Here is a 27363-nt window from a genome sequence, read left to right as displayed (position 1 = left end):
AAATTTGAGTCGAGCAAATTCTGTAGAAAATATATGAAAAGAATAAGTTAAAAATCGAATTCTGTTGCCTTTTTCTATTGAATGTTGTCTATTGAACATGTTAATAGAATCAGCCAAAAACGAATAGAAAGTTTAATAGAAATTCAATAGAATTTTCTAACGAATTCGATAGATTTTTCTATTAAATTTTTTCGTGCGTGAGATACCGAGATTATTGATAATGTAAAAATTTTGGTTTTGCTTAATCGTCATCTGACGACGAAAAAACTTGGAATCCAATTTTAGCTCGGATCGTAAGATTGCCTCTTAAATACTATAGGGGAGGGTGGGGTAAAATGGACACTTTTGACTTTTTAAAAAATGTTCATGACGTGTTGAATTGTTCATGAAATAAAATAATTTTATTTTTCAATTGAAAGGACAATTCTTCCCCTTCGTGACGACTTTAGACTGAACTCAATTGATAAATCTGTTTCTGACTTGGAAATATTTTTAAAAAAGCAAAAAGTGTCCATTTTACCCCACCCACCCCTATTTTATTCAAATGCATTCATTGTCTTCCCGCGCTGCATGACGATACAATTATCACAGCAACAACCTCGACGAGCGATATTATACCAGCATTCAGTGAAACAGCTTCCGACATTAGCAACGATCTCCCAGCGGTCAAATACGAAACCTGCACTTGCCCTTTAACCGTGGTGACGTGTGGAACTCACACGGCAGCTGACTGTGCCACTTGCCACATGCCGCCCAGTGAACATTAGTTAACGAACGCGATGACATCAGCCTCGTGATACAGACTCCCAAAGCCGGTTGTGTTGTCGAAATCTGTACCAACAATTGTGTGAAAAAGCTGAGGGCCAAGGGTCCCACTGTTGTCACGCAGGGAGACGATTATGCCGAAAAAAATTTGGCCAATTCACGTGGAAAAATGTCCCTGCCTCACTACATCCTGGCTATCGTCCACTTCGTCTACAGCATTTACCTCGTTATCTCTGCCCAATGGGCCTTAGTGAAACGACAATTTAGAAAACGATTCAGTCGAATTGCATCGGGGAGTGATGTTTCAGGGGAGTGGAACGTGGGTAGGATTAAAAAATTACCTGGACACTTGGTGGTTGTTGTCGGCTACGAGGACATATCCTTCGTTGATCTCGCTAAGATTATTAGTTGGACGGTTACATTGGAAATACCACATGTCAGTTTTTATGATCAGGATGGTAAGATGTCTCGAAAAACAACAATAACATTACTGAAAAAAATTAAATTTCACCAATTCACGAGAACTTTAAAGCAAAACATATATTTGCAGTGCTAAATTACGCGAATTCCAATTAATTGAAAATTTATTGATGTATTTAGCCCAATTAAAGCAAAACATAAATTTGCTGTACTAAATTACGCGGAATTCCAACTAATTGAGAATTTATTAATGTATTTACCCCAATTTTCCTGGTTTCTATTGATTATCATGGATTAATTGAACTGAAAATTACAACTTGCATTGATTTTGCAGTAAAATTTTGAATCTCCAGTGGCGAAATTCATTGTCATTTCAGAGGAACTATAATGTGAAATTATAGTAGAACGATGAAATTTTAGCATAAAGAATATTTCTCGCTGTTAGAAAGGAATTGTAATTTCATAGGCAGTTGACTAGTAAATTATAGGAAAGTGATATTGAATGCGCTTTAGGGAGAAAGAAATGATGAAATTCTAGATTTTACTGAAAATTCAATGAAGTTGCAAATTATTGAAACTTTAAAGCAAAACATAAATTTGCTGTACTAAATTACGCGAATTCCAACTAATTGAAAATTTATTAATGTATTTACCCCAATTTTTGTGATTTCTATTGATTTGTATGGATTAATTGAACTGAAAGTGACAACTTGCATTGATTTTGCAGTAAAATTTTGAATCTTCAATGACGAAATTCCTTGTCATTTCAGAGGAACTATAATGTGAAATTATAGTAGAACTATGAAATTTCAGCCAAGAATATTTCTCTCTGTTAGAAAGGAATTGTAATTTCATAGGCAGTCAACTAGTAATTTATAGGAAAGTGATATTGAATGCGATTTAGGGAGGAAGAAATGATAAAATTCTAGATTTTACAGAAAATTAATGAAGTTGCAAATTATTGAAACTTCAAAGCAAAACATAAATTTGCAGTACTAAATTCCGCTGAATTTTCAATTAATCATAAATTCCAGAAGATATTTAATAATACCTTATTTTTCCTGATTTCGATTGAAACTCATGGAATAATTGAATAAATATTTGAATAAAATTTGAAGTTTCTAGTGATTTTTCCATAAAATTTTGAATCCTGAATGGTGTTAATTTGAAATAAATTTCAAATCAAATTGATGGTTGCGCATTAATCTCTAATAGAATATCATTTATGTTTATAAAAACCCATAAATTCACTATTTGTGGGGAAAATTCTGCTTTAAAAGTGAAAACTATTCACTTTACTTCACTCTTTCCTATTTTTCAACATCAGGAAAATATCAATTCTACAGTTAACTCTACAAAATTATAAAAAAATTACAAATAGTCGAAGATGTTCGGCATCTGGCAATCTTTGCCGAATTTCCATTGAAAATCACCTTTTAGTAGAATTCTTCCATCAATATCAACTTTTTGGCATTTCAGGTGTTATCAAAAGGAATTCAAGTAAATTGAGGAGGGATTTTGAAACCCTAAGGCCTAATCTCGGGTCCAGAGTTACTTGGGAGGTTGAAAAAATCACACCAAAGGCTCATGCAGCAAATGGAATCAATGGTAATGATCCAGTTTTTGGCAATGGGTGATTGATCATACTTTAGTTGAGTTCAGACAATCAATTGCATACTCAGCAATTAAACTTATATTCCCTCTTCATATCTATTCCATCCGAATAAACAAGAGTTAAAACGAGCAACAGAAAATTTTATTTTTTTAAATGGAACGGTGATAGCAGCGTTTCCATAGTTTAGTTTAGTTCAGTTCAGGCAGTCGAGTTAATAATCCGCAATTATAATTTTGTTATCTCTTCAGGTTCATTTTTTCCTTATAAACACGACTTGAAACGAACTGAAGAAACTTCTATTTTTTTAAATAATTAAACACGATTCAAGTGTCTGCAAACCACTCAGAGAGGATTTTTTACAATTTAATAGAACTCCAGCATTGACTCCGAACGATAAACGAAAAAGTTCCTCAATATCTCAGTTACGAGGTGAATCCACAGTTGTCCTCGTTCTATTCAGTTCAGCAAATTGCGTGTGTATTCGTATACTCAACGATTGCACTTTTGCTACCTCTTCATATTTATGCTGCTCTAATAGATATCAGTTACAACCAAGTAAAGGATCCTTTTTATTTCTAACAATACAACGAAAGCCAAGTATTTATTCATTTAACTAAAAGACTATTTTTCTATCTTTGGTAGAATCAAAAAGTCATCCTGAAGTTTTGTCAACTCTAGAGTTCCATAATTCAGGGATCGTAAATAAAAATCTAGTGAATTGCATGATTTTGAATAGAATTGGCGCAAAAAACAAATGAGCGAATCCGCTAATTTTGTATATAAAAAATTGCCTCAAAATTTTAAAAGTTTTTTCTACTTTTTATCGAAATTTGTAGTCGAAAAGAGAATACTTCTTGATAAATTTCCCTCCATACGAGATATTTCCATAGTGGAAAGGCACAGTCTCCTGTAAATGATCCGCCTCTTGAGCCAAATATTTAGTTGTTATTGAAAGCAGAACGATTGTTCATGTTCGAGACTTTTCAATTCAAATCAAATAATTCCTTTTACAGTAATTTTTAACTTGCATTTTTTTTATTCAAATATGCCTTGAGCTTCATCTTGTTTAAGAATTGTTCGTTTTTCTCTCAGTGTACAATACTAATGAATTTATTTCTTCTTTCAGGTTTCACAACCACAAAGATCCACTTTCTATCATACGAAAATGGTAAACACGAGATAATCGAGTTGACCAAGGATCTCTCCCACGCAGTGACCCAAGGACTCCTAAAACCCAGCGAAATTGACATAAACCTGATGGATGAAAAATTACGTTTCAATTTCCCTGATCCCGATCTCGTAATAATCTGCGGCAAGACATTTTCCACATTCGGAGTGCTTCCATGGCACATACGCATAACTGAATTTATGTGAGTTTCCCTCAACCAATCCCTCTTTTTTCCGCATGAAAAAAAAATGACTCGTCAATTCGAAATGATAACGATGTTATTATCGTTGCAGTCACTTATCAACCCATCACGACGTGTCCCACCAGGATTTCATGGATATACTCGTGAAGCATGGTAATTGTGTGCAACGATATGGTAAATAATCCATCTAGTATTGAAGTATTATTGGAATTATTACTGCAACTGCAGCCTCTGCACATGATTTACTGCCTCAATGAGGCCACCACCGATAAATTAACGGAGAAACAATGCTGGTAACCAACGAATGGGCATGTAATTGAAACTAATGCTGAATACCAAATGGTTGACGGCTTATGTCAATGTAAATAATAAGTATTTAAGGAATCAATCATTTATTTATGGTGTACACTTGGTGAATTAATGAGCAAAAGCAAAAATAATTTCAAGTGTCATAGGGTGAGAAATGTATCTCCAAAGGGAATTCTAAGAGAACGTAACTCAAATCTTCAATTCAAAGAGAGAAATTCCACGATTTTTAACTGCATTGAAAACAATAAATCACGTAAATTGACAAAAAAAATGATAAGCGTTAATTTAACGTTGTTCAGTATATTATCCAGTTTTTTCTTATGAAATTTTTCAATTTATTTTTCTCTCATGAGGATAACGTCCACCGAAAAAATGATAAATCAACTCTCCATTCAAGTTATTTCACCCGCTGAATGGAACGCCCTCAATAGAATTTTTAATTAAAATTAAATCTTTCTAATTTATTCGTAAATTCCAATTTAATTCTCCTGCATTGAAGATTCGACATACGTTCATCTACAATTTTATTCTAAAAACCCTATTTGTCCAGGATCCACCAACTAGCGAAGTGGCGAAACAGTATAAAACAGTCAATTTCCCCTGAGGATGATTTTTGCAAACAATCCTAGGAGTTTCACCACTACCCTCCATGAATTATATCGTGCATTCCATTATCTTTCGATTCATCCACGATGTAAACCAAAACCCCAAGATATTTTGTAAAAAAAATCAACTCCCACTATCAATAATGTAAAAACAGATCAATGACACAAAACGATTGAAATAAATCCAGAGAATGTTCAAAGTATTTCCTTTGTAAAGTCAAAATGAAGACTGAATATATTTCAATAAGACGGCATTATATACATTAGTTGCTCATTAATGTTAAACGACTCATTGGTTCATTCAGTCTCTGACTCACGCAAACGGATTTCATCTATCATAAGTAAAAAAGGAAGAGGAAAGAAAAAACAAGAGAAGAAATAAGATCACATTCAGAGGGACAACATTCACTCACATCCTCTGTCCTTATCATAGTTACCACTCAAATTCGTAAATAACCGTTATTATACCATTGAAGCTGTTGAATCCAGAGACCGGAAGCCTGAAACAGAATGAAATACCCTCAAGATCATGGTCCCAGGAGAGGGGAAAGTACATCTGATGAATCGATCGTTAAATCGAGTGCATCAAGTACTAATGACCATGCGCAATTAATTAATAATCATAATTCATCGTCGTTTCCTCCATCTAAGGGACAAAGCAATAGAAATAACAGATTGGAATGAATCATACAACCTTTTGTTATGTTGGTTCTGAGCCGAATCAATCCCTGTATCGTCGCGATGACTTCTTACCATCACGATGACCCCTGGACTTCGACCTCGATCTCCTTCGCTCCTTTGATTTTGTTCTGCTCCGACGTTTCGACGAGTGTCCATAATGTTTTCTCGTTCTTGAACGTGATCTCGAGAACCTTCTTTCCCTGCTGCGCCTTCTGGAATAGGAACGCGAGCGTCTGCGAGACCTCGATCGTGATCTGTCGTCTCGACTCCTTCGTTTTCTCTCGCGTGGCAGTTTCACGGTGGATTTCCTGCTGGAGGACCTAGATCTGTAGTCTTTGCGCCTCTTGTCACGAGAACGACTGCGAGATCGGGACTTTCGACCTCGCGATGGACTCCGCGATTTAGATTTTCTCTTGCGACGCTTTTTCACGTCTCTGCTGGAGTCCGAGGAGGCGGACGAGCTTGAGGACGAGCTGGGGGAGGTGCTGCTGCTGGTGGACTCTGGGGAACGCGAGGGAGAGCTGGGGCTCCTGGACTTGTGGTTGTCACGGGCGTCCGCTGACTGCAGGTGCTTTGGCGTTTGGCCACTGCTTGATGAACTTGGGGATGATTCTCTCGAGTTCTGGGCCTCGTTCTCTTCAGCTGTGGAGGTGTAGCGCAGTAGGCGGTTAAACGGGGCATGAAGGGGTGCATACAGAAAACAGGGGTTGATCTTTTCTACATTATTCAAAATTTTCGTCTGAATTTTCCAAGTTCCACTGAAATTTCAGGAATTTTCAAGTTCCACTGAAATTTTTGGAAATCTTGGCATTGAAAAATCAAATATTCCATTGGTTTTCTGTTCAAATGATCTGGAAATCAATGAACTACTTGATTTTTCAGTTCAATTATTCTGAAAATTCAGAAAATTCAGGAAAATTTAAGGAAAAAGTAAAAATTCATGTAATTTTGTTTCTGAATATTCATGTTCCACTAAAAATTCATTCAAGTTGTGAAATTTCCATCTCACTTCCACTGAAAACTCATGAATTTCCGTGAATTCTAGTTAAAATTTGAAATTTCATAACCATTTTTTTCCCTAAATTCGATTCAATGTCACTCTCATGAGATTTACTATATCTTCCATGAAATTTGAAAAAATTTCTAACAGTGTAATCGTTTTTATGTGTTTGAGAGGTCTTACCTTCTTCGATAGGTGTGTCGTTCGTGTGATTTTCGTATTTACGTGAGTCCTCATCTTCCTGCTGCTCGTTCTCCTCTTCCTCGAGGATGCGAGCCTCGATTTCTTCTTCTGTCTTCTTGAAGGCTGCTTGACGTCTTCTCAATGTTTCCTAATTGATGATTGAAAATAATCTATCATTGAGGGGATACAATTTTCAACTTTGAGGATGTCCATACTTTGGAATAAATAAATTCATTTTATTTATTAAAACGAAAATTGTTCATCTCAAAACACTCTTCCAATACTCAGACGAGGAATTTTCATTCTTGGTAATTTTAAACTTGTGATTTTTGTCGATGCAAACCAGATTTACTTTAGAAGAGATTTTTTTTCTGTGCATTTTATTTATGAATAATCAACTCGGTTTGGTGGATTGAAATCCTCATCAATATGAAGCAGATGAAAATGCATATCAGTTGGAAAAAATAAAAAAATTAAAAATTTTAGTGTTGTTGCTCAATGGATGCATCGAGCGACCATTGATGTATGATAAAAAATCCAGATAAATAAGAAACATCTGGAATTGAACCTATTTTGTCATATCTTTCATGGTGAAGCCTAATTTTTCGAGTTTTTACCTAAGAAATCATCCATGGACTACAATTTTCATTCGATTTAGACTTTTTAAAAACATTTGTTGAACTCCAGAGAATAAAATTGGGTATCTATTTTATAAAATTTCCAGTAGACCATAAGAAAATGGATTTTTTTCGATTTTCTCTTTCTTCGTCGTTTTCAATAACTTCTAAAAAAGGTTGTTTGAGCGGTTGAGAAGTGTACACATATATGTGGGGCAGTGTCAGTTACTAGGCCCATTCAGCCACTACAGATTCAAGAGTTTTAGAGGGAGTGACCCCTCAAAGAAATTTAAATATTTCCAATCATACATGTTCAAGTCTATTTTGACTATCGCTCAGCTTTCGGTAAATACCTCGGAATCTAAGACAGATAGCAAAATTTTTGTCATGACCTTTGTTATAGAATGAATTGAGAGGTACAAAAAAGTTTATCACAAAAATTCCGGTAACTCCCTTAGATTCGGAGATATTCCTCGAGAATTCAGCTGAGAGCCAAGTCGACTTGAATCGTTTCATCACTCCGCTGCTGAATTGTAGCGGTCCTCACCTTGAGCTCACTGTCACTGTCGTTCTCCTCAGCCTGGCACGTCTCCTGCTCCTCCTCAGACTCGCTGTTGCTGTCGCCATAGATGCCCAGACCTGGATATACAAAAATCAAATAAATTTCCACCCGCGACTAAATCTCCCCTGACTCAACTCCATCAATAAACTCGAAAATCACATTATTCTCGTCGCAATGACGTAGGGATGGCAGAAGAGAGACATGTGGTAACCCACACTGCCCACTTCCATCCACCGTACCTACGATGCTCAATGACTACAAACCTTCTACAATTTTTTTGTGATACTCACATTAAAAGTACGAATTCATTTACTCACCGAGTTTTCGAGTGATCTGAGCAAGAGGGGCCGTGTTGGTCAAGGATGCGATGGGGGTGCCTCCTGCAGGGGCTTTGTAATACACACGAATTTAGTGGCGGATTATTCACTGACTCCCTTGTCTTTCTCATATCAAACATGTTTATTCGCTTTTATTCAAAGGTTCTTTCGCTCCACTCGAGATAATCTTCTCCTTAAAATACCCCGAAATACGGCTCCCTGATTCCTTCATCAAGTTTACTTACAATACATTATTAATAAATATCAAGCAGAGAGTTTGCCAATTGAACAGTGGCATTGATTCGCATGTCAACAATTTAATGAATTAAAAATTGGGGATATACTGAAATGAGAGGAGAGACAGGCATATGCAAAAACTGTAAATCAACTGGGGAATGACTATAATAACCATTGGATGGCGAAACAATGTGAATAATGGAGGAGTGACTGTCACCTTGGCCGCTCGTTTTATCACAAATCCTGAAAATAATTACTATGAATAAAAATAAGTGGGATAACTTGAGGGGTGGGAGATAACCGCTCGTTTAATGTACACATTGTGGTATTATGTACAATGGCGCCGGTTGGTCCAACACATCGACGCTGATGAGAAAAATCCATACTCAAGCTAGTCATTAGATCAAATATTTGGAAAAATTTGCTCTCTCGGTTTACACAGTTATTAGTTAGATTTGGTTGGTGATTATCAGTGGTACCTTTGGCACGAGAGCGATTCCATACTTCTCTGCACACGTTCGATATTTCCTCGTTTGTTACCTCCAATAATATTTCTGTTAATGAACGCCTCACCTTCAGCATCTGTATAAAATTCAATTGGAAATACAGGGTTAGATTTTGAATTTTCAGTTTTCTCAATTTTAAGTGGATTTGAGACTGATTTTAATTGAGTTTTTCATGTTGAGAAATCATTGATATTTCAATAACAGCTTCAAATCTCAAGGACATTGTGAAAGTTGGAAGAGCCACTTGATTAAATTTCCATTAAATTGAAAGTACAGAACAATAGTTGCCTGAATAGTGTAGAGGATTTTAAATGAATCAATTTAGTTTATTAAAGTTTGGTAGATATCTTCAAATTTGAAGAAAATAGATCATTTTTCGTGAGGACAGAAAAATTTTTAAAGCAAAATTTTCCTAGTTGTGTTGGATTTCAAAATAATTAATGAAATTCTGTAATTCTGTGAATCAAAGTCTCTAATTATGAAGATGGAAGGAGAAAATCGTAAATTGAATTAAATTGCTAAAATTGTTACAAATTTTCTGAAAAAAATTTCATTAAAAAACGAATCAAAAAATCATAACTCACGACATCTTGAAGGATTTCCTCTCGAGACCTCTTGACAGAATTTGGAACAGCTGAGGGTGCAGGACTGCTCTCCTTATTGACCGTAACTCTGGCCTCTGGTGAGCCAGCATCCCTGAACCTCGACCTCCTCGGCTTCAGGACAATATCCGGACTGGCATCAAAATTATTATGATCCTCCTCTTGGCTGGGATTATCAGCTTCTGGCTCCACCTCTTTGTCTGAATCAGAGTCCTACACAATACAGAATCACTCATCATGATTTAAAAAAGAAAAGGAAATCCCTCGAAGTATAATGATGTTTGTCCATCCCTGTACAAATGAATTTATTCAAGTTCGAGAGAAATTTAGTATTTTTTTAGACTTGGAACACAACACGTGAAACCAACATTAGTTTGTTTCCTTAATGCGTTGATTTGACTCTCATTAAAGGCACGAAAAGCTTCTGGCATTAAAGGGTACCAGAATGCAAATCAAAGCACATTAATTTCCACGAGTCGATGATGAAGATGAATGTGCTTTGGGTTTGAAAAATATTACAAACCTTGAGGGGTTAGTTTCTGGACGATTTAAACTTGCATTGAAGATTTCATAAATAAAATGAAAATTGTACTGATAATTTCACCTTTCAATCAATATTACTCGTATACAATCATGTGATTAATGATTGTTTCCATTGATCGACATTTAATAAATAAAAAAAAATACGGCCCAGTCGTCCAGAAATTAAGGGTGTCTGCTGCATTCAACTATTTCTTAATTTAATTATTCTTTGTTTTGTTATTTTCACTTCAAATAATTTTTTTCTGCTAATTAAAACGTTCTTGAAGGTATGGAACCATCACATCCCCATTTAGGTGATGCTTTTGTTTTAAGTCCTACCACAAAACTCGAATTTCCCTTAACCGTCCAGCGATTGGCCTGATCACCCTACCCCTTGAAAAAAAAACGTGAAAATTTCTCGACTTGATTTTGGATAAACATCCACAAAGATGAATGAAATTACAAATTTGCTCTTGCTGGGATTGAGAACAGCTCTCGCCTCGTCCTCGGCGATTTTCCTCGCCTCCAGTTCCTGCTTCCTCAGCATCTCCTGTCTCTCCCTCTCCACAGCTTTGTGCTTCTCCCTCTCCATCTTCTCGAGTCCCTCGCGAATCCAGGCTGGCAGCTGTCGACGTTTAGCCGCATCGAGAACAGCAGAAGTGTCCTCCTCAGGAGTCTTCTCCTTTTCCTCGCGATTTCTCATCAGATCACCTCGGAGATGAGGCACCCTCGGGCCATGCCGCATTCCCTTGACAAAGGGAGGGGGATTCTGGTTGTCGCCACTCCAGTATCCCTGAATTCCTGAGTTGAAAGCAGGCTGAACAGGCGCCACTGAATTGTAGGAGTAAGGAGTATTGTGCCCACTGTGACTGCCACGATTGGCGATTGGCGGTGCAGGGGCGGCCGGGGGAATTGGGACATTTGGAAGACCCATGGGTTTACCATCGGGGCCCATGGTTACACCTGGAGGGGGAACACCACTCCACTCCCAGCATGCACCACCTGGGGCTGCTGCATTCCACTGGCCCCACTGACTCCACGAGTTCCAGTTGTCAGGCCCACTTATGTTGGGCGCTGGAGGGGCTGGAGGAACGTCGTCCTCTTTGGTGTCCATGTCCATGGGGGCCTCACCACCACCATTGTTCGATGATTCGTTACTCAGGGAGGGAGGGGGAGGCGCTGGGGGAACTATTGTCTCCTTCATCTTTATCCATTGCTGAGCCAGGGCTGCCCAGTCCACTGCAATAATTTTCAATGCTTCAGGGTTTCTCTGGGTGAAATCTCTCCGAGTTTTTAAGGGGAGACTATTATGAGTTTTTAAAGTCGCGGGCTAATGGAATGAGATTTCTCATACATTGAAGAGCGATTATGGGTGTTTAAAAATGAATAATTTGTGCAAAAAATTGATTATTGTTCGTTTACCACGCAAACGCTTAAAATGTTAAAAATAGTCCAGGGCCTCCAATTTTTTAGCTACGGAGGTTATTTTTAAAATTTTTTGAAAAAATGTGGGCAATAATAATTACGAATTTTTTTTTAATAAAAAATTGCACCATTCATGTAAAATAGCCCAAAAAATATTTTTCATTTTTTAAGAATCCAGAATGTATTTTTAATATTTTAAGGATAATTTTTCTGCCCATTTGACATGAATGGCGCAATTTTTTACATTAATCTCAAAATTTTCAATTTTGACCTCATAGTAGTCTCCCCTTAATGCAGGAACGGGGCAATTACAGTTGATTGGGTTTTTTAAAGAAGAGAAGGAATGATTTAAAAGAATGTCACAACTAAAGGTTTGATTAACTTTCTGGGAATTCCTAGTCTAAATAATGAAGAATTTTATCTGAGAATGAACAGGATGAATTAGTAGATGTAAACATCAAAGAAAGATACGAAGAATATACAGAATTCAAATAAATTATAGTAGAGAAATAGAAGTCCTTCGAGATTTTTTCTTCAATTAGTTTCCATTATTTCCATTTAGTCGGGCGAACATTCTTCATTGAGTTATTAAGCAACATTCCCATCCCTACTCAATTAATTTTCATAGCAAATATTTTCACAACGCAAAATCAATAAACTTTCAAGCTGATACTCTGAATTGTTCAAATATTTCTCTCATATTTATTCATGAATAAAGTTCTCCAGGGAGGTTTTTTTTAGAGGAAAGAAGAAGTGATTGAAAAAAATGTGATAACTAAAATTTTGATTAATTTTATGGGAATTCTTAGCCTAAATAATGAAGAATTTTATCTGAGAATGAACAGGATGAATTAGTAGATGTAAACACCAAAGAAGGATACGAAGAATATGCGCAATTCAAGTAAATTATAGCAGAGAAATAGAAGTCCTTTGAGATTTTTTCTCCAATTAGTTTCCATTATTTCCATTTAGTCGAGGGAACATTCTTCATTGAGTTATTCAATAACATTCCCATCCCTAATCAATTAATTTTCATAGCAAATATTTTCAAACGCAGAATCAATAAACTTTCAAGCTGATATTCTGAATTGTTCAGATATTTCTCCCATATTTATTCATAAATAAAATCCTCCAGGAACTATAAAGGAAATATTAATAAAAATTGAAAAATTTAATTCCTCAAAAAAAAATTCATTGCAAGAACTCAGGCCGGTTGCACCAAGGCTTCTTAAGAAAATCCTCAGTTGAGTATCGGAATAAATAAAAATAATCTGTCGATCAATTTTAATCGAATGTTCATCGAAGGTATTTCACCAAAAAACGTGGTGTATCGAGGTGCCATCACCATTTGCCAATAATATCACCACCTATGAAGTATTTAGTGAATATGCACGACCGAATGGCTGAATGAAAGCCCTCCACAACGAATTTCACAGATTGTCCAACCGTGGAATGAATTAACTCGACATAAATTTATTCTGACGATTTACTCGGCTAACAGGGCTTGGTGCAACCGGCCTCACTCAAACATTCCCCATGAGCTTCCAAACAATTGGAGGTTGGAAGTGTCCTGGCATTTTTACCTTCATCATTGCTCATATTCTGATACATCGAGGGATTGAGTGCCCACTGGGTAGGATAGTCCTTGCCCTCGAACATCTCCCTGTTCATCTTCATCTGGTAAGAATAGTCCTCCTTCAAATGCACATCCATGTCATTGTTTTCTGATGTTAATCAATTACAGGAGCACATCGAGAAGGGCTGAATGCACCACTGCTCTCGAATTCTTCACTTCAGGCAAGCGGACTACTCCAAACACCCAACTTATAAAAACCGATGGAATTGAACAATAAACTCGGAACTCTCGTCTCTCATCACTCAATAACATTCAACCACCAATAAAAACCGAGAAACTGATCATCAATCCGACAAAACTCCTCGACAAAAGATGAATTCCGCCTCAAGGCAGCTCTCCAGCTCCACCAGGCGAAAAAATCTAGGGAAATTATTCTGGCAGCACTGGTTGTTACGTCCTGACGAAGTTACTAGGACGACAGTGGCGCCAATCCAATCAATAGCACCGAATTTGAATGTGAGATCTGGGGAGCGATTTTTTGCTCGTTTTATGTCGACATAAAATCGTAAATTTCAACCAATGACAGTCCTGGATTCGGAATACTCAACTAGGATTGGTTGAAATTTATGATTTTATGTCGACACAACACGAGCAAAATCGCTCCCCTGAGGGCCGGTTTGTTCATGTTCCTTTTCCTCTAAAGGCCCGTTTTGCAAACGGAGCTTTAGCAAACGGTCCATTGAAATAACACATGGAGCCCTCTGGCGAAACGGATGATTGGGCAAATGGACCGTTTGTTAATTAAACGGGCCCTGAGAGCAAAAGGTACAGAAAAAAATCGGCCCTAAGGGTTGGCTCTCAAGACCCCCACTAGACCAAAAATTGCGCGCACAAACCTGGCCCAGCGGACAGGAAAGATGAGTAACCCAAAAGAGAACATGGGAAACGGAAGAGGGAGAAAAGGGAAAACACGCAACGTCGCGACTTTCCAATCTGGAGCCCTCTCGGGCCCTCAGCATAGCGATACAATGAACAAAGGAGTGCCCAAACACATGTGGACCACATGAAACAGAGAACTTTCGAAATATTCCAGAACTGAGATTTTACGATTTTACGACCGTGACCGTTGAGTTTATTTGCTCTCTGAGTTTTAAATTTTCAGGAAAAGCCTTTCTGTGACGAATTTTGGAGAGCAATAAATTTGGATTAAAACTGAAGTACTTGACGTTTACGACTTTTCTGCAACGGTTTTTTTATCACGCTTTGTTCATTGTCCCTTCTATTCTCGATTTTTCTCAGCATAGTGCACTCAAAGTATTTTAAAATTATTTCTGAATAATAATTTGAATCTCGCGGACTATTATGGTCGATTTATAGAGCCATCTACGAAAATCAACGTCAGGACGTTACATAGTGTCGCCTAGGGACATTTTGTTCACTTCAAAAATTGAAGTGGAGTGATGTTTGGTTTTGTTTTCATTTCGTTGGGAGCCTGCCATTTTTATGCTCAATATCTGTGTCACATGTGAGCTAGTGGAAAATAGGGCGTCAATGTGTGTGAACCCCCCCCACACTCATGAATTATTAATTGGAAAACGACTGGGCTTGAGGTTCTACACGTACAATTTATACTTACCTGATGATTGAATTGACCCAATGCGAGACCTAGCGGACCAATGTGGACCCTGTGAGGGGTGAGACTCGTGACAACTACGTGGTGAACAATCGTAGGTGGTAAATATGATGTGTACTTTATTATCCACAATGAAAATTTTTAATCGCTGATGTGCGTGGAAAATTGTTGAGAATATTCTCGTTATTTCGTAGTGACGTAATTCATCACTTAGGTAATTCAATTTGATGGAGAGACAGTGACGATTGAATGAGTTGGTTAATTGGATTTTCCTGCGATTTTGCTCAGTCAGCACTTGATCGGTTTTGGATCTGAGGGAATTGTCAGGGGTTCCAATTTTTCATTGCAGCTCTCTTGGGTAATTGGGGGACATGGACAGCAATAAGGATGAGGCAGACAGGTGTCTGGATCTGGCTGAACAGTGCATCAGGGAGAGCAGGTTCGAGGAGGCGGAGAAATTCGTGAGGAAGGCTATGAAACTTTATCCTACCAAAAGGGTTGAAGGTAGGGTTTTATAGAATTTTTGAGTTTTACAGAATTGAACAGAATTTGTTTACATTGGGGGTACAATTACTGTTTTACACCTGCACGAGCCTCTTGTGCGCTAATAGTTTTCTCTGAATGCATGTTAGTCATAACGGTCGTGAGTGCCATTTCAGTTATTGGAATTGGAGAGGGAATAGAATAACGGTCTTTCATATGCCAATGGCTATGTCATTAGCCAGGTTTTCTTTTTTCAGTTAGTTTTCTGCACTTTTTTTTTCAATTTTTACCACGTCATAGTTTCCCTGAAATTTAAAGGAATTTAGTCGATAAAAATTCATTATTTGATCAAAAAACCAATGGTAACTGTGAATTTCAGTTCAATTATCCGGTTAAGTTCAATCACCCGTTTATTATATTCAGTTCAATAACTAAAGGAGTTGAAGGCAGAGGTTCACTTAAAAAATTTTTTTACTCGTTCGCCAATATTTTTCTCGCAACTTGTGCTAGTCATAAGGAATTTAAAGGAATTTAGTCGATGAAAATTCATTATTTGATGAAAAACCGATAGAAACTGGCAATTTCAGTTCTATTATTCCACGAAAATTTATAGAAATATCCAACTAAACGAGTTGAAGGCAGAGTTTTACTTGAATTTTTTTTTCATCATCCTCCAATATTTTTCTCTTGTGCATCATTTTTTTATCTTTGTGTTTATTCTCCTCCGATAATTCTAGAAATTCTTGCGAGAGTCTCGGTATTGTCAAAGCAGAATAAAAAATCAGATCCCGAGCCTGAAGTCAGGAAACGCCAGACGACGACAACAAATAAGGAAAATAGTCAGCCACAAGCCAATGCCGAGTACTCCAAGGAACAGTACGAGTATGTTAAACGGTAAGAGATGACGACAGTCATAAACCTCTAGTGATAAGGATGGCGCATGTTCGGTTGTATTTGAATAATCACGATCCGTGATTTCTGGATGGCAGGATAAAGAAGTGTAAGGATTATTATGAGATACTGGGGGTGACTAAGGAGGCGACAGACAGTGAGATCAAGAAGGCGTATAAAAAATTGGCCCTGCAGCTTCATCCTGATAAGAATAAAGCCCCTGGTGCAGCTGAATCCTTCAAAGGTATGTCAGGAATATTAGCACAATGTTTCAGTTTTTTTTAAATAATTGCACAATGAAGTTTTACTTCTTCATCGAACATAACATCACGTCGTTGTCAGAAAAACTTATTTGTTCGCGGTTAAAAAAAATTGTAATTTTGTGGGTAATTTAACATTAAAGTTTATGAAACTTCACAATTTACTTGAATTTTCGCTGCAGCATGAGTATTCAGTACAGAACAAACTGCATTGTTTCTTAATTTTAAATTCAAGAACGTGTCCAATTGTTATCAATTTCTCGTTGTGAATTCACTTGCAATTAAGAAAATAATATTCATTATGAATTTCACCCCTTTATTGATGTAATTGAAAATAATGAAGTATAAAATTATCTCAATGAATGATTCAACAGTGTAGAAAAGCTCTATGTTCGTAAAACTGTCGACTCGAACGAAACACAAAATGACTTACCATCGAGATAATTCAGCCATGACGTTTCACCATTTCACCAAAATATTTAAACTCGAATTTCGGAATTTCTGTAATTCTTATGAAGCTCTCGTTTTATTTATTTCCCAAGGCTCCCACTCCTTGCACGAAATGCTGCAATTTACAGAAAATAATGGGCAGAAATATGAGAATAAAATAAAATAGAATAAAATAGGAAACTAGGAAATGGAATAAAATAAGCTATTATCTACTTAATAGAAAATTTATAGTTTCATATTTTCAAGTATTTAATCCATCATCAATTGGAAATTCACATTATCAATTCAGTAGCGAAGTGGTAAAACGGTACAAGCCAATTTTGCCTATTCACCCGTTTTCAATGAATATCTCGCAATCTAAGGGAGATAGCAAAATTTTTGATACAACATTTTTTGTAGAGCCGATTGAGAGCTACAACAAATGCAATTACGAAAATGTCGCTATCTCCCTTAGATTCCGAAATATTCCTCAAAAACTCAACTGGGAGATGAGTCGACTTGAACCGTTTTACCAGTTTACTACTGAATTATTTTACTATTTTTTAATGTCGATTAGTATATTTAAACCTTGATCAATGTAAGTCGGAAATTCTTTTAATATTGAACAGTATTATACAGCTTGTGATGAATTTCAGCAATTGGTAATGCTGTAGCAGTACTAACAGACACCGAAAAACGAAAGCAATATGACCTGTACGGTTCAGACGAGGACAGAATGCAATCGGCGCATTCACGATCAACTCACACTCACCACAACTACTCACGAGGATTTGAGACTGACTTTACAGCTGAGGAATTGTTCAACATGTTCTTCGGGGGTGGTTTTCCACAGCAGGAGTTCTACATGAGGCGAACCGGTGGCAGATGGATGAGACAAACACCTGATAATCAGCCACAGCATGCCCACAGGGAGCAAGCCAATGGCTACACTGCCTTTCTGCAAATGCTACCAGTGCTTTTACTCATAGTTCTCACTATGATGAGCAGTTTCTTCATCTCTGATCCTCTTTATAGTTTACACTCGAATGCGTAAGTGCTCAATAAACATTCACTCTGATTTTGGATTTTTTTTGGGAAATAAAATGGAATTTAAAACGTCACGTGTGGTTTGCTTATTTTATTCCCCAGGAAATATTCGGTTCAGAGGACAACTCAAGACCTCAAAGTGCCCTACTACGTCAAGGAGAATTTCCACAGCGAGTATCAGGGCAGTTTACGTAGATTGGAGATATCTGTGGAGGAAGAATACATGATAAACCTCAGGAATGCTTGTTATAGGGAAAAAAGTTACAGTCAGTATTTTTCATGGAACTGCTTGTTTTCGACATGATTGAGCTCTTGCGTGATTTTTTTTCATTGAGAAAAATGATGAAAATGAAAATTGGATGAAAAATACTGAATACGGATTTTTTTTATTTTGAGAAGAATGAGAAATCAGGGAGTTAGTGTCGATTCGGAGAAATCTGCGTAGTGGCAATTACTCATTCGCCTGTAAGAGGTTCATTTCTTATTGCTTATCAAATCGAAAAAATCCAAAATATGAAATATTTTTATTTCATTTGGAGAATTTGAACTTCGTCATCACCATAGCGAACTGGTTTTTCATTATTTTTTATTTTTCATTTTCCCCAACGCAAATCAAATCGTGTTCTGTGTTTTTTATTTCAATTGCATTCACGTTTCATGTTTGAAACCATTAACGATGATTAATTGATTCCTTTGTTTTATGAATTAATTCAGTAGAAGTGGTCCAGTACATTTCAAGTCTAAGTGTCACACCTCAATTTCTATGCTTTGGTAAATCAGTTATAATAACAAGAGAATACATGCCCAGTGTGGTTTTTTCGATCACATATGCATCCATGCTCAAATAATGAATTGATAATAGAAAAATTCTCATAATTGAGTTCTCGGGTGCATTTTTTAGCGATTAAATTGATGCAGTACGATGATTGAATGAAAGAGTTTTAAATTCATATTGTTTTCATTTTCAAAAAGAATGAAACATCCGGAACGATTGAAAAAAATTTGCATGATTTATCAGTCATAACAACAAGAAAACGTGTGAACAGTGTGGTTTCTTCGTTTTCATCTTCATCAATGTTCAAATAATTTTCCTAAGTTTCCTAATTTCTTCTTTTACAGAGGACTCAATGGTCTGGAAGGCGAGAAACTTCGGCGACGCCGAGCTATTCCAGAAGGCAAAAAACATCGACACCCCTTCGTGTCGTAAACTCCAGGAAATCCACGCGTAAACAAGATAATTCATCCTGCATATAAAATGTAGATAGGTGTATAATATACATCCATTGTGTATCAATTATCCACTTGAATGCTGTAGAAAACACTGGAGTGCAGTGTAAGATGTATCAGCTTACGATGAAAGCCCCCAGACACCATTGAGTGAAGCTATTCTGTACTGCATTTTTATGAGCAACTCAGATAATTCTCAGTCGGCCACCAAAATGTATCGAAATTAAGGTTTCTCCTACCGTTTCCACTTAATTTTTTGTGTGTATATCCATGTAAATTTACAGTTCTTCATTGTCAATTCTTTTATTGATTGAATATCAATTTGACGCGGATTTGGGAGATTTATGTACAATGTGCACTTATTTATTTAATGCATAATATCCATGTATATGATAATTAATACTGGTGAATAAAAATTGTTTTACGTGCAGTAAACGAATTTTCAAGTTTCACCCAAAGTTCAATTTACATGAAATTGTAACTAATGAAGGATTCCGAAAGAAGAAAAAGAAACAAAGAATTCAGTAGCAAAGTGGTAAAACGGTTTAAGTCGACTTATTTCCCAGTTGAGTTTTTGAGGAATATTTCCGAATCCAAGGGAGATAGCGAGATTTTCATAATTACGTTTGCTGTAGCTTTCAATCGGCTCTACAAAAAAGATTAGAATCAAAATTTTGCTATCTCCTTTAGATTCCTAGATATTCATTGAAAATTGGTCAATAGTCAAAATTGACTTGTACCGTTTTACCACTTCGCTACTGAATTGATTGGCATAGCTACCCGTTGAACTTCCATTTATGATTTATATTTTGGAGACTGTCATAGGGGAGGCTGGGGTAAAACGGACACTTGACTTTTTTTAAATATTAATGAGAGGTGAAGGTTGAAATGTTGATCAAATTTAATAATTGTTTTTTCAATACAAAGAACAATTCTTTCCCTTTGTGGCGAGTCTAAACTGAGCTCAATTGATCAATTTGTTTCAGAGTTATGAATAATTTTAAAAAAGTCTAGTGTCCGTTTTACCCCACCCGCCCCTGTATTCATTTAGGTCATTCTATCCCTGTGGCTTGACCCACCCGTTGGAAATTACCCGATATCATTTATGAGTCTTCTGGTGGTTTCCTACACGAATCATAATTTATTTTACCTGAAAAACAAAATAAACAGCCGGGGTGGCACTGTCGAGGCCCCGCCTCCTCAACTCTTTTTTACCGACGATCGACCGTGGAGCCATCCCTCCCATGGGGTCGTAACTGCCTGATCTCAGCCTCTACTTTAGTCTATCCTCTTTGATTACAGCACTGTATCCAATCAGCTCATCAATTGTCCGGCAAAGCAAACGAATGCCGACGTCGGAGCACGTTTCGCGTTTGTTTTTGAATGAATAAAGTTATCTATGAGTTTAATTACCTATTCAGTAATTTATTGCTGTGTGAATAATGATGGAGGAGGGTTTAGAATCTTCTGCGTTAGAAGATAACTTGGATATAGGATTAGGTTTCGGGGTAAGCGAATACTTTAATAGTTGTTGTTGGTGTTGAGGTTATGCTCCAATTTATTTTTCGGCATTTATCGCCCAACTAGGATGTTTTTAATTAACAAAAATCACTGTTCACAGGACGATAGTCAGAAGGCTGAGAAGATGAATCAATCGTTCTTACTGCTGAAGAAGAAATTATTTCGGTCTCAGTGAGTATTTGACACGTTTATAACAAAAATAAACCGGTGACAATCGTTCTTCTGCATAGGAATTCCTCGCCTTCAGAAACATTTATATAGTTTATAAGGAGATTGTATAAAGACGTAGGGGAGGGTGGGGTAAAATGGACACTTTAGACTTTTTTAGAATTATTCATAACTCAGAAACGAATTTATCAGTTGAGCTCAGTTTAGGCTCGCCACAAAGGGAAAGAATTGGTATTTGTATTTAAAGAAAAATTATTAAATTTTATCAACATTTCAACCCCTCGTCAACATTTAAAAAAAAGTTAAGCGTTCGTTTCACCCCAACCTCCCCTATCTCAAATTTTCAATAAAAAAATATGTTGGGGAGAGTTGAATAAAACGAGTCATTTTTCAAGGGTGTCATTTGGGGGGGAATGTAGTGACATTGATTCAAGATTGTTATAGGATGTTCATCGCAATCGTGAGATTATCTATGAATTTTTTCAGAATTTTTGTAAATGTTGTTGCCAAACTATCAACAGTCAAAGTAGTTTCTTGTGTGTGAGCATCCGCATGAAAAGCCCAATTTGTCGATATGGAGTTATGTATATAATGTTGATAATACTGATAACATTCCGCACATTTTAAGGTAAATCCCTAGAAAATGGATTTTTCTTACGATTATCCCCGTTCTTTTTATAGAGAATTTTCCCCATCCAAGTCTCGGCCAATAGAATTGCACTATTCCACTGTTATTTTGTATAGTCAACACGTTATTCAACTGCCCCTCGTTGGAACTGACAGATAGACTTTGTCTCATAGTGCAATTCTCTTGGTCGAAATTTGAATGGCAAAATTCTTTCGAATACTCGAGCTTGAAAATTAATCAGGTATTTTCCTCAAGTTTCGCTGCATACAAACGAACTCTTCAAGTTTTTTAGGAAAAATCACTCGTGTGTTTCGCACGTTTGTGGATGAGAAATGAATTATTCAGGTCTCAAACTTGAGATTACAAAATTGAAAAAAATTCATGCAAGTTCCCTATTCTTAACTTGTGATTTAACTGGTCCAAACAAGACTCTGTCTCTGAGCTGTGCATCACCAAGCGCTCCCAATTATTGAATTTCTGTTTCAGCGATCTCATCCAACAATACAGCAACAAAATAAAGGAGTGTGAAAGATTGCGAAGTGAGTTAGAATCATGCCAACGAGAATCCGAAAGGTTCAAACAGCAGCACTTGACGGCCACAGCCAAGACCGTCAAGCTGACAATGGAGAACACAAAGCTCCAAGAAGCCAACAAAAGGCTCGAGAAACTCGTGACGGAGCAGGAAACGCAGATGGCTGGTGATCAACGTCTGGTCCAGCAACTCAGCTGCAAAGTCGAGGACATTGAGGATCGGCATTCCGAGAGGGTCATGCAGATTGAGCTCGAGAAGTCGGTACTCCAGGCCAAAGTAAAAGAACTAGAACAGGAGATTAAAAAAGTCAGCAGAGTTCACGAGAGGAAGTCTCCTAAAAAGATAAACAAGAAACTAGCCAAAGCATGTCCATTCAAATCAAGGAGTACTGCTAGTCTGGGAATGATTGAGGACGACGATCTGCCCCCAGATCCCCCAAAATCTCCAGAAATCCCAGAAGTCCCTCAAGAAATCCCCGAGAATATTCCTGAGGATTCACCGGAGCTTCCACAATTAAATCCACCAGACGAAATCGATAAAATCGTCCAAAAATCAGTAGAAGAATGTCCACTCGATGAAGACGATAAAATCATCAAAGAATCGAAGGTAATTGAGGTCAACAAAGATGATGAAAGCCCCAAAAAATCGATGAGAGAAATTCCAGTTCACGAAAATGCAAAAATTCCCAAAAAATCAGTGAGAGAAATTGGAGTGAACGTTGACATATCTATTTCCCCTCCAAAACCAGTGACAATGGACAAAAATATAATGACTGATGAGTTCTACAGTATCAAAGACAATCCTTACCCCCTGTTCTGTGAGAGATGCGAGCAGTTGCTGGAGGAATCGCCAGACGATGTCATCTGCAAGGCAACGAGACTGCCCCCTAACATTCCCGAACTCCCTCCTCCACCTGTTCGACCTGTGAGGACAAGGCAATCCCCAGAGAGAGGGGAATCGCATCATCCTGTAATTCTAGACAGCCTCCAGAGGAGAGTTAAACTCCTGGAGAAGCGACTGAAACGTCAGAAGAGGGCGGAAATTTCTCAGCAATCCTCGTGCTGCAACCACTCACAATCGCTGGCTCACTGTAGCCACAATAATTCCTTCAATCAACCCTCCCAATTCAACATGATGACAGAGGTCTTTGCCAGGATGATGCAGCTGCCTGGGTTTCAGGGTATGAAGAGTCGAAGGGAGAGCCAGAGGAAGTCATTCTCTATGAGAATGAAGAAAAGTCAGGGAAGAGCGAAGAAGATGGATTTGAGTTCTGACACCTGGGACGTGGAGTCTGACGAAGAACGTGGAGGTCGCGACGAGAGGGGTTCATTCCCCAGACCTCGTCCACCATCATCCAGGAATTCTTCGAGAAATGCTGGACAGGATTGTGATCGAGACCCAGAGGACGATTTCTTCAACTCCATGTCTTCAGATAGAATCGCAAGGAGAAGAAGAGAGACTCTTAGAAAAATAGCTGATGAACCTGGTGCCAGTCCCCAACGAAGCTCTTCCGAAATTTTGGAACCTGAAGGGAATTTCAATTCAATGTCTTCAGACAGAAGTGGCAGAAGGCGAGAATCTGCGAAAGGGATTACTAATCCATCGAGAGCGTCTAGTCCTAGAAAGAGGCAGGAGACTCCAGCGTCTTCACAGAGAAACGACAGACGAAGAAATCAAACTAAGACAGTGATTGAGGAATCGAGAGTTGACCCCCGGGAAAGATCTCCATCCCCAGAACCCGAAGTGAATTTATTCAACGAGAATAATTCCGTCCCCTCAACACCTCAAAAACGAAGGCGTCTCGAGTCGTCATCGAGTTCAGTGCCTGAGGAGACGATTCCCAAGAGAAGGAAACGAGGAGACGATCCACCAAAGCCAGTCAACGTTCGATCCAATTTGTTGAAGAACTTGAAACGATTGAAGAAGAACAAAGCAGCGGTTAAAACAATTCCCAGTATTTTGAGTAGAGATGAAAGAGGTGCGGAGACTGTCACTCCTGCAGATGTCCTAGGGAAGAAGAAACGAATTGCACACGTTCCCAAACAGTCAGAGCTCCCCTTCCCCTTAAAAATAATGGAAGATGATCGGTGGGAACCTGCAGAGACCTCGACTTCGGTGAATTCAGGCGAGAAGAGGATGACTCGGTCATTAAGAAAGTCCGCAGACGACAAAAATAAGAAGGATGTAGAGGAACCTGTCAATAACATCTCAAATAACCCAGGTGCATCGACTCCAAGGCCTCAGGAAGAGGTAGTTCAGACTATCGAATCTGCAGTCGAAAAAAATTTAGAAATTATCGAGGAGTCTGACCTGGTGATAGACGAGGCTCCAGCATCTCCAGGAGAAGAGCCTCCAGCATCTCCAACTGGAGACCCTCCAGAGATTCCCTCAGAGACGATAAAAATCGCTTCGATTTACGAAACTGCAGCAGTATCTGATGGTTCTGACAGTGAGCCTCCTCAAGACCCCTCAAACTGCATAAGAGAATTACGAAACAGACAGATCCACGTGAGTCCAGTAAAGCAAAAGCCCTCACTTTCAAAGGAGTCAGTCGAGCCCCCAGACTCCCCAGTCCCTTCCCCGTCAATTCCCCCATCACCTGCAGCTCCCCCAGAGCCCTCAGGTCCCCAAGACCCCCAAGGGCCCGAAAAGGTCGAGGATTTGCTGGACAACTGGCTCTTGGCAACGAAAAAACGTCGAGGAAGAAAGCCGAGGGCCTTCGAGGTATCGAAAATCCTCCAGTCAAAGGCAGAGACTCTCATAAAACAGGAGCTGAAGAGACTGGTGGAATCCCCAGGCTGGGAGGACGCCCTCCACACGAGTGTCTCCGCCAAAATTCTAAACTCGAAGAGCCCAAGAACAGTAGCAAAAGCCACCATCGACTTCGTGATCGACAGATCAGAGATTGACGAACCCCTGGACCTCACGTACACTCCTCCAGCCCCTCCCATGACGAAGAGTCTCCAGAGGATCGTGACTCTCCTGAAAGATCTCGACCCGAAAATTCCAGAGTTGATTAACTTCGTGTTCCGGGGGATTGAGTACATCCTTTTCAGGTTGAGCTCCACTCCCTCCTGGGAGGCGGTTGGAGAGCTCTCGAAATTGTATACTGTCCTGGCGAGGATCAGGAAGGATCGTGAACGAGTGAGGATAATGTGCTGCGACGCTATCTACGGTCTCCAGAAGAAGAGTGTGATCGTTCTCCATGCGGTCTTGACTTGTTGGCCCGAGGTGTTGCCCCTGTTTGATGCAGAGAAGGATCAGCACCTGCCAGTCAGCATTGCTCATATCATCAGATCGCACCCGGTGAACGATAGTTCCAAGTGTGAGCAGGTGAAGAAGCTCATCAAAGGGTTCTTCAAATACCCTCAGAACGATCCCTCTGAGGTTCTTGGGGGCAAACTCCTGGAGGCTCTTGGGAGGAATTATGACAAGTCCGTGGAGACTGGGATTTTACTGCTGTCGAAGAGAGAGGGGCCCGAGTGGGCATACAAGAATATCATCCAGAGGGGACTGATGAAGATGATTGTGGAAGGAAAGTGCTCGGAGGTTTACCATCCCCTGAAGCTCCTGGGGTTCCTCTTGAGGCCCTTTCCATTGGCGGATAAGGATGGGCCTGTCAAAAAAATTATGGAACAACTCAAGGCCCTCGCTGAGTCCGACACAGGATCCCCGGACCTCCAGGAAGGCGCTATTTCTGCGCTAATGAGTTTATCTCGTCACAGGTTCGATGACATTGCTGCCTCTGTTCTGAGCTGGCAGCCCACTCGAGCGCTACCGGAGTTACTGCACGAGCAGATGAATGCGTTCTTTGCTTCGCGAGGGCCACACTGGAGTCAAATTAGAGCCAAGAGTCGTAAACATGCTGGTGGCTTGTGAGTTCATGGAGAAATTGGAGAGAAGGGGATTGCTTGACTGAGAGTAACGAATTATTCATGGTGAACTCTACTTTTCATGAGGTAGGATCAATTCTTTGGGGCTCGTCAGGGGATAAACGAATGAATCTAATGAAATTAGTAATTTAATATCGTAGGGGGGGGGATCTCATCTTATTCTCAGGGTCTTCTCATTATTTGTAGATATCGTAATAATTTGTATTTTGTGAATCGATGAAATTGAAATAAAGGAAATGATGAAGCATCGTTTCCCATCGAGTTTAATAAATGATTTCCAATTAATTGTATTGAATCGATTTTGATCAGTTAAAATCGTTGGACGTTGTGGAAACTTTGGGCGAAAATGAGTTGAATATTTTCATCGAGTTTTAACAATCTGGGAATTTTCTATTGTATTTCGCAGATACATATTATAACAGTTTGTATCTTCACAGGTGAATTGAGAATGAATCAATGAATAAATGAAATCTGTAAATGAGCAGATTATCAACAGGTAAAAAATTTTGTCTGCATTTTCTTTTGTTTATATCCCCCAGACATTTGAATTCTTCTATTTCAATTAAGCAAAATCAATTATTAATCACCCCCTCACCTTGGGCATGCCGAATAATGAAGAATTATCCAATGATGAATCAATTTGAATAATTTAGAATCAACTATTCATCACTTGACTGAATATTCGGCAAAAATTTTCAAAGAGAATGACTCAAAGGATAGTTGAATGAAATTTGCGATTGAATATCTCCATCAGGAAATGGATATGCCAATAATTTAGAGTGATAAATAAGTAAATAAATCATTCAGAGTGATCCATGCTGAATCAAAATCACTAATTAAAAATCAATAGTTTATTCGTCGATCAGGGATAGGCAGTCATAAATCATAATTACCGTTCATTTTGAAGTCGTCAATTAGTTAACATCACTCTTAAACTTTTAATTATTTAAGAAATCATCCATTTAAATAGGCAGATTGACGATCATTTGGTTAATCGAAAATCCCTTTTACGAAATTAGAATTATTCACTTAATGCAAAATTTACAGTTTCATATTATCAAATATTTAATTAATCATCAATCGGAAAATAATTTATTAATATTATACTATTTTTTAATTTTGATGAGTATATCTAAACCTTTATCAATGTAAGTCGGAAATCCTTTTAATACTGGAGAAATGTAATATTGATGGCCATCGCTGCTCTCGATTGAATGTCCCATAGGAATTCCATACGTAAACGAGTCGATGAATGAATGAAACAATATCTGCACTCGAATATTGTCCCCAATCCTCGGAAATTCTCCTTCACCTCTGCATCTTTCTTCCGCGTTTGAAT

At 38.2% G+C, this 27363-nt stretch overlaps 4 protein-coding genes across 8 annotated transcripts; 3 read left to right on the top strand and 1 right to left on the bottom strand.

Moving 5' to 3' along the window:
- The first annotated feature begins 714 nt into the window (after positions 1 to 714).
- On the top strand, positions 715 to 5287 carry LOC107047895 (dehydrodolichyl diphosphate synthase complex subunit nus1). The gene is made up of 4 exons (XM_015270800.1): positions 715 to 1223; positions 2665 to 2793; positions 3927 to 4170; positions 4262 to 5287. The coding sequence occupies exons 1-4, from the start codon at positions 935 to 937 to the stop codon at positions 4350 to 4352; spliced, it is 753 nt and encodes a 250-aa protein (XP_015126286.1). The 5' UTR covers positions 715 to 934; the 3' UTR covers positions 4353 to 5287.
- LOC107047894 (arginine/serine-rich protein PNISR) lies at positions 5288 to 13712 on the bottom strand. 2 transcript variants are annotated; one of them, XM_015270798.1, is made up of 9 exons: positions 13320 to 13712; positions 10775 to 11550; positions 9772 to 10002; positions 9161 to 9263; positions 8445 to 8516; positions 8113 to 8204; positions 6949 to 7096; positions 5779 to 6407; positions 5288 to 5584 (listed from the first exon to the last, which is right to left on the bottom strand). In XM_015270798.1, the coding sequence occupies exons 1-8, from the start codon at positions 13447 to 13449 to the stop codon at positions 5806 to 5808; spliced, it is 2154 nt and encodes a 717-aa protein (XP_015126284.1). In that variant the 5' UTR covers positions 13450 to 13712; the 3' UTR covers positions 5288 to 5584; positions 5779 to 5805. The 2 variants fall into 2 exon arrangements, with proteins under 2 accessions (XP_015126284.1, XP_015126283.1); XM_015270797.1 differs by having other exon boundaries at positions 5288 to 6407.
- A 1069-nt stretch (positions 13713 to 14781) lies between these two features.
- Positions 14782 to 19734, top strand: LOC107047905 (dnaJ homolog subfamily B member 12). 4 transcript variants are annotated; one of them, XM_015270817.2, is made up of 8 exons: positions 14782 to 15046; positions 15140 to 15159; positions 15295 to 15449; positions 16166 to 16322; positions 16418 to 16563; positions 17665 to 18058; positions 18158 to 18321; positions 19175 to 19734. In XM_015270817.2, exons 3-8 carry the CDS (start codon positions 15317 to 15319, stop codon positions 19282 to 19284), a joined length of 1104 nt encoding a protein of 367 aa, XP_015126303.1. In that variant the 5' UTR covers positions 14782 to 15046; positions 15140 to 15159; positions 15295 to 15316; the 3' UTR covers positions 19285 to 19734. The 4 variants fall into 4 exon arrangements, with proteins under 4 accessions (XP_015126303.1, XP_015126300.1, XP_015126301.1 ...); XM_015270814.2 differs by lacking the exon at positions 15140 to 15159 and having other exon boundaries at positions 14782 to 15039; XM_015270815.2 differs by lacking the exon at positions 15140 to 15159 and having other exon boundaries at positions 14782 to 15043.
- Positions 19735 to 20592: 858 nt separating this feature from the next.
- On the top strand, positions 20593 to 26512 carry LOC107047904. The gene is made up of 3 exons (XM_015270810.1): positions 20593 to 20790; positions 20904 to 20974; positions 22086 to 26512. Exons 1-3 carry the CDS (start codon positions 20725 to 20727, stop codon positions 26008 to 26010), a joined length of 4062 nt encoding a protein of 1353 aa, XP_015126296.1. The 5' UTR covers positions 20593 to 20724; the 3' UTR covers positions 26011 to 26512.
- Positions 26513 to 27363: the final 851 nt, after the last annotated feature.

This window comes from Diachasma alloeum, unplaced genomic scaffold (assembly GCF_001412515.2).
Source record: "Diachasma alloeum isolate Michigan unplaced genomic scaffold, Dall2.0 Dall_scaffold_78908, whole genome shotgun sequence".
NCBI classification, from domain to species: Eukaryota; Metazoa; Arthropoda; class Insecta; order Hymenoptera; family Braconidae; genus Diachasma; species Diachasma alloeum.
The sequence above is the reverse complement of the archived record's forward strand: the minus strand, read 5'-3'. Positions and strand labels throughout refer to the sequence as shown.

Bases quoted from the DNA above. Each gene is read 5' to 3' on its own strand.
- LOC107047895 (XM_015270800.1), top strand. From the start codon at position 935: ATGTCCCTGCCTCACTACATCCTGGCTATCGTCCACTTCGTCTACAGC. The intron at 1,224-2,664 runs GTAAGATGTCTC...TTGGCATTTCAG, and splicing joins CAGTTTTTATGATCAGGATG to GTGTTATCAAAAGGAATTCA. The intron at 4,171-4,261 runs GTGAGTTTCCCT...TTATCGTTGCAG, and splicing joins ATACGCATAACTGAATTTAT to TCACTTATCAACCCATCACG.
- LOC107047894 (XM_015270797.1), bottom strand. From the start codon at position 13,449: ATGGATGTGCATTTGAAGGAGGACTATTCTTACCAGATGAAGATGAAC. The intron at 9,264-9,771 runs GTGAGTTATGAT...AATTTTATACAG, and splicing joins AGGAAATCCTTCAAGATGTC to ATGCTGAAGGTGAGGCGTTC. The intron at 8,517-9,160 runs GTACCACTGATA...TGTATTACAAAG, and splicing joins GAATCGCTCTCGTGCCAAAG to CCCCTGCAGGAGGCACCCCC.
- LOC107047905 (XM_015270814.2), top strand. From the start codon at position 15,317: ATGGACAGCAATAAGGATGAGGCAGACAGGTGTCTGGATCTGGCTGAA. The intron at 16,564-17,664 runs GTATGTCAGGAA...GATGAATTTCAG, and splicing joins TGCAGCTGAATCCTTCAAAG to CAATTGGTAATGCTGTAGCA. The intron at 18,059-18,157 runs GTAAGTGCTCAA...TTTATTCCCCAG, and splicing joins TATAGTTTACACTCGAATGC to GAAATATTCGGTTCAGAGGA.
- LOC107047904 (XM_015270810.1), top strand. From the start codon at position 20,725: ATGATGGAGGAGGGTTTAGAATCTTCTGCGTTAGAAGATAACTTGGAT. The intron at 20,791-20,903 runs GTAAGCGAATAC...CACTGTTCACAG, and splicing joins ATATAGGATTAGGTTTCGGG to GACGATAGTCAGAAGGCTGA. The intron at 20,975-22,085 runs GTGAGTATTTGA...TTTCTGTTTCAG, and splicing joins AAGAAATTATTTCGGTCTCA to CGATCTCATCCAACAATACA.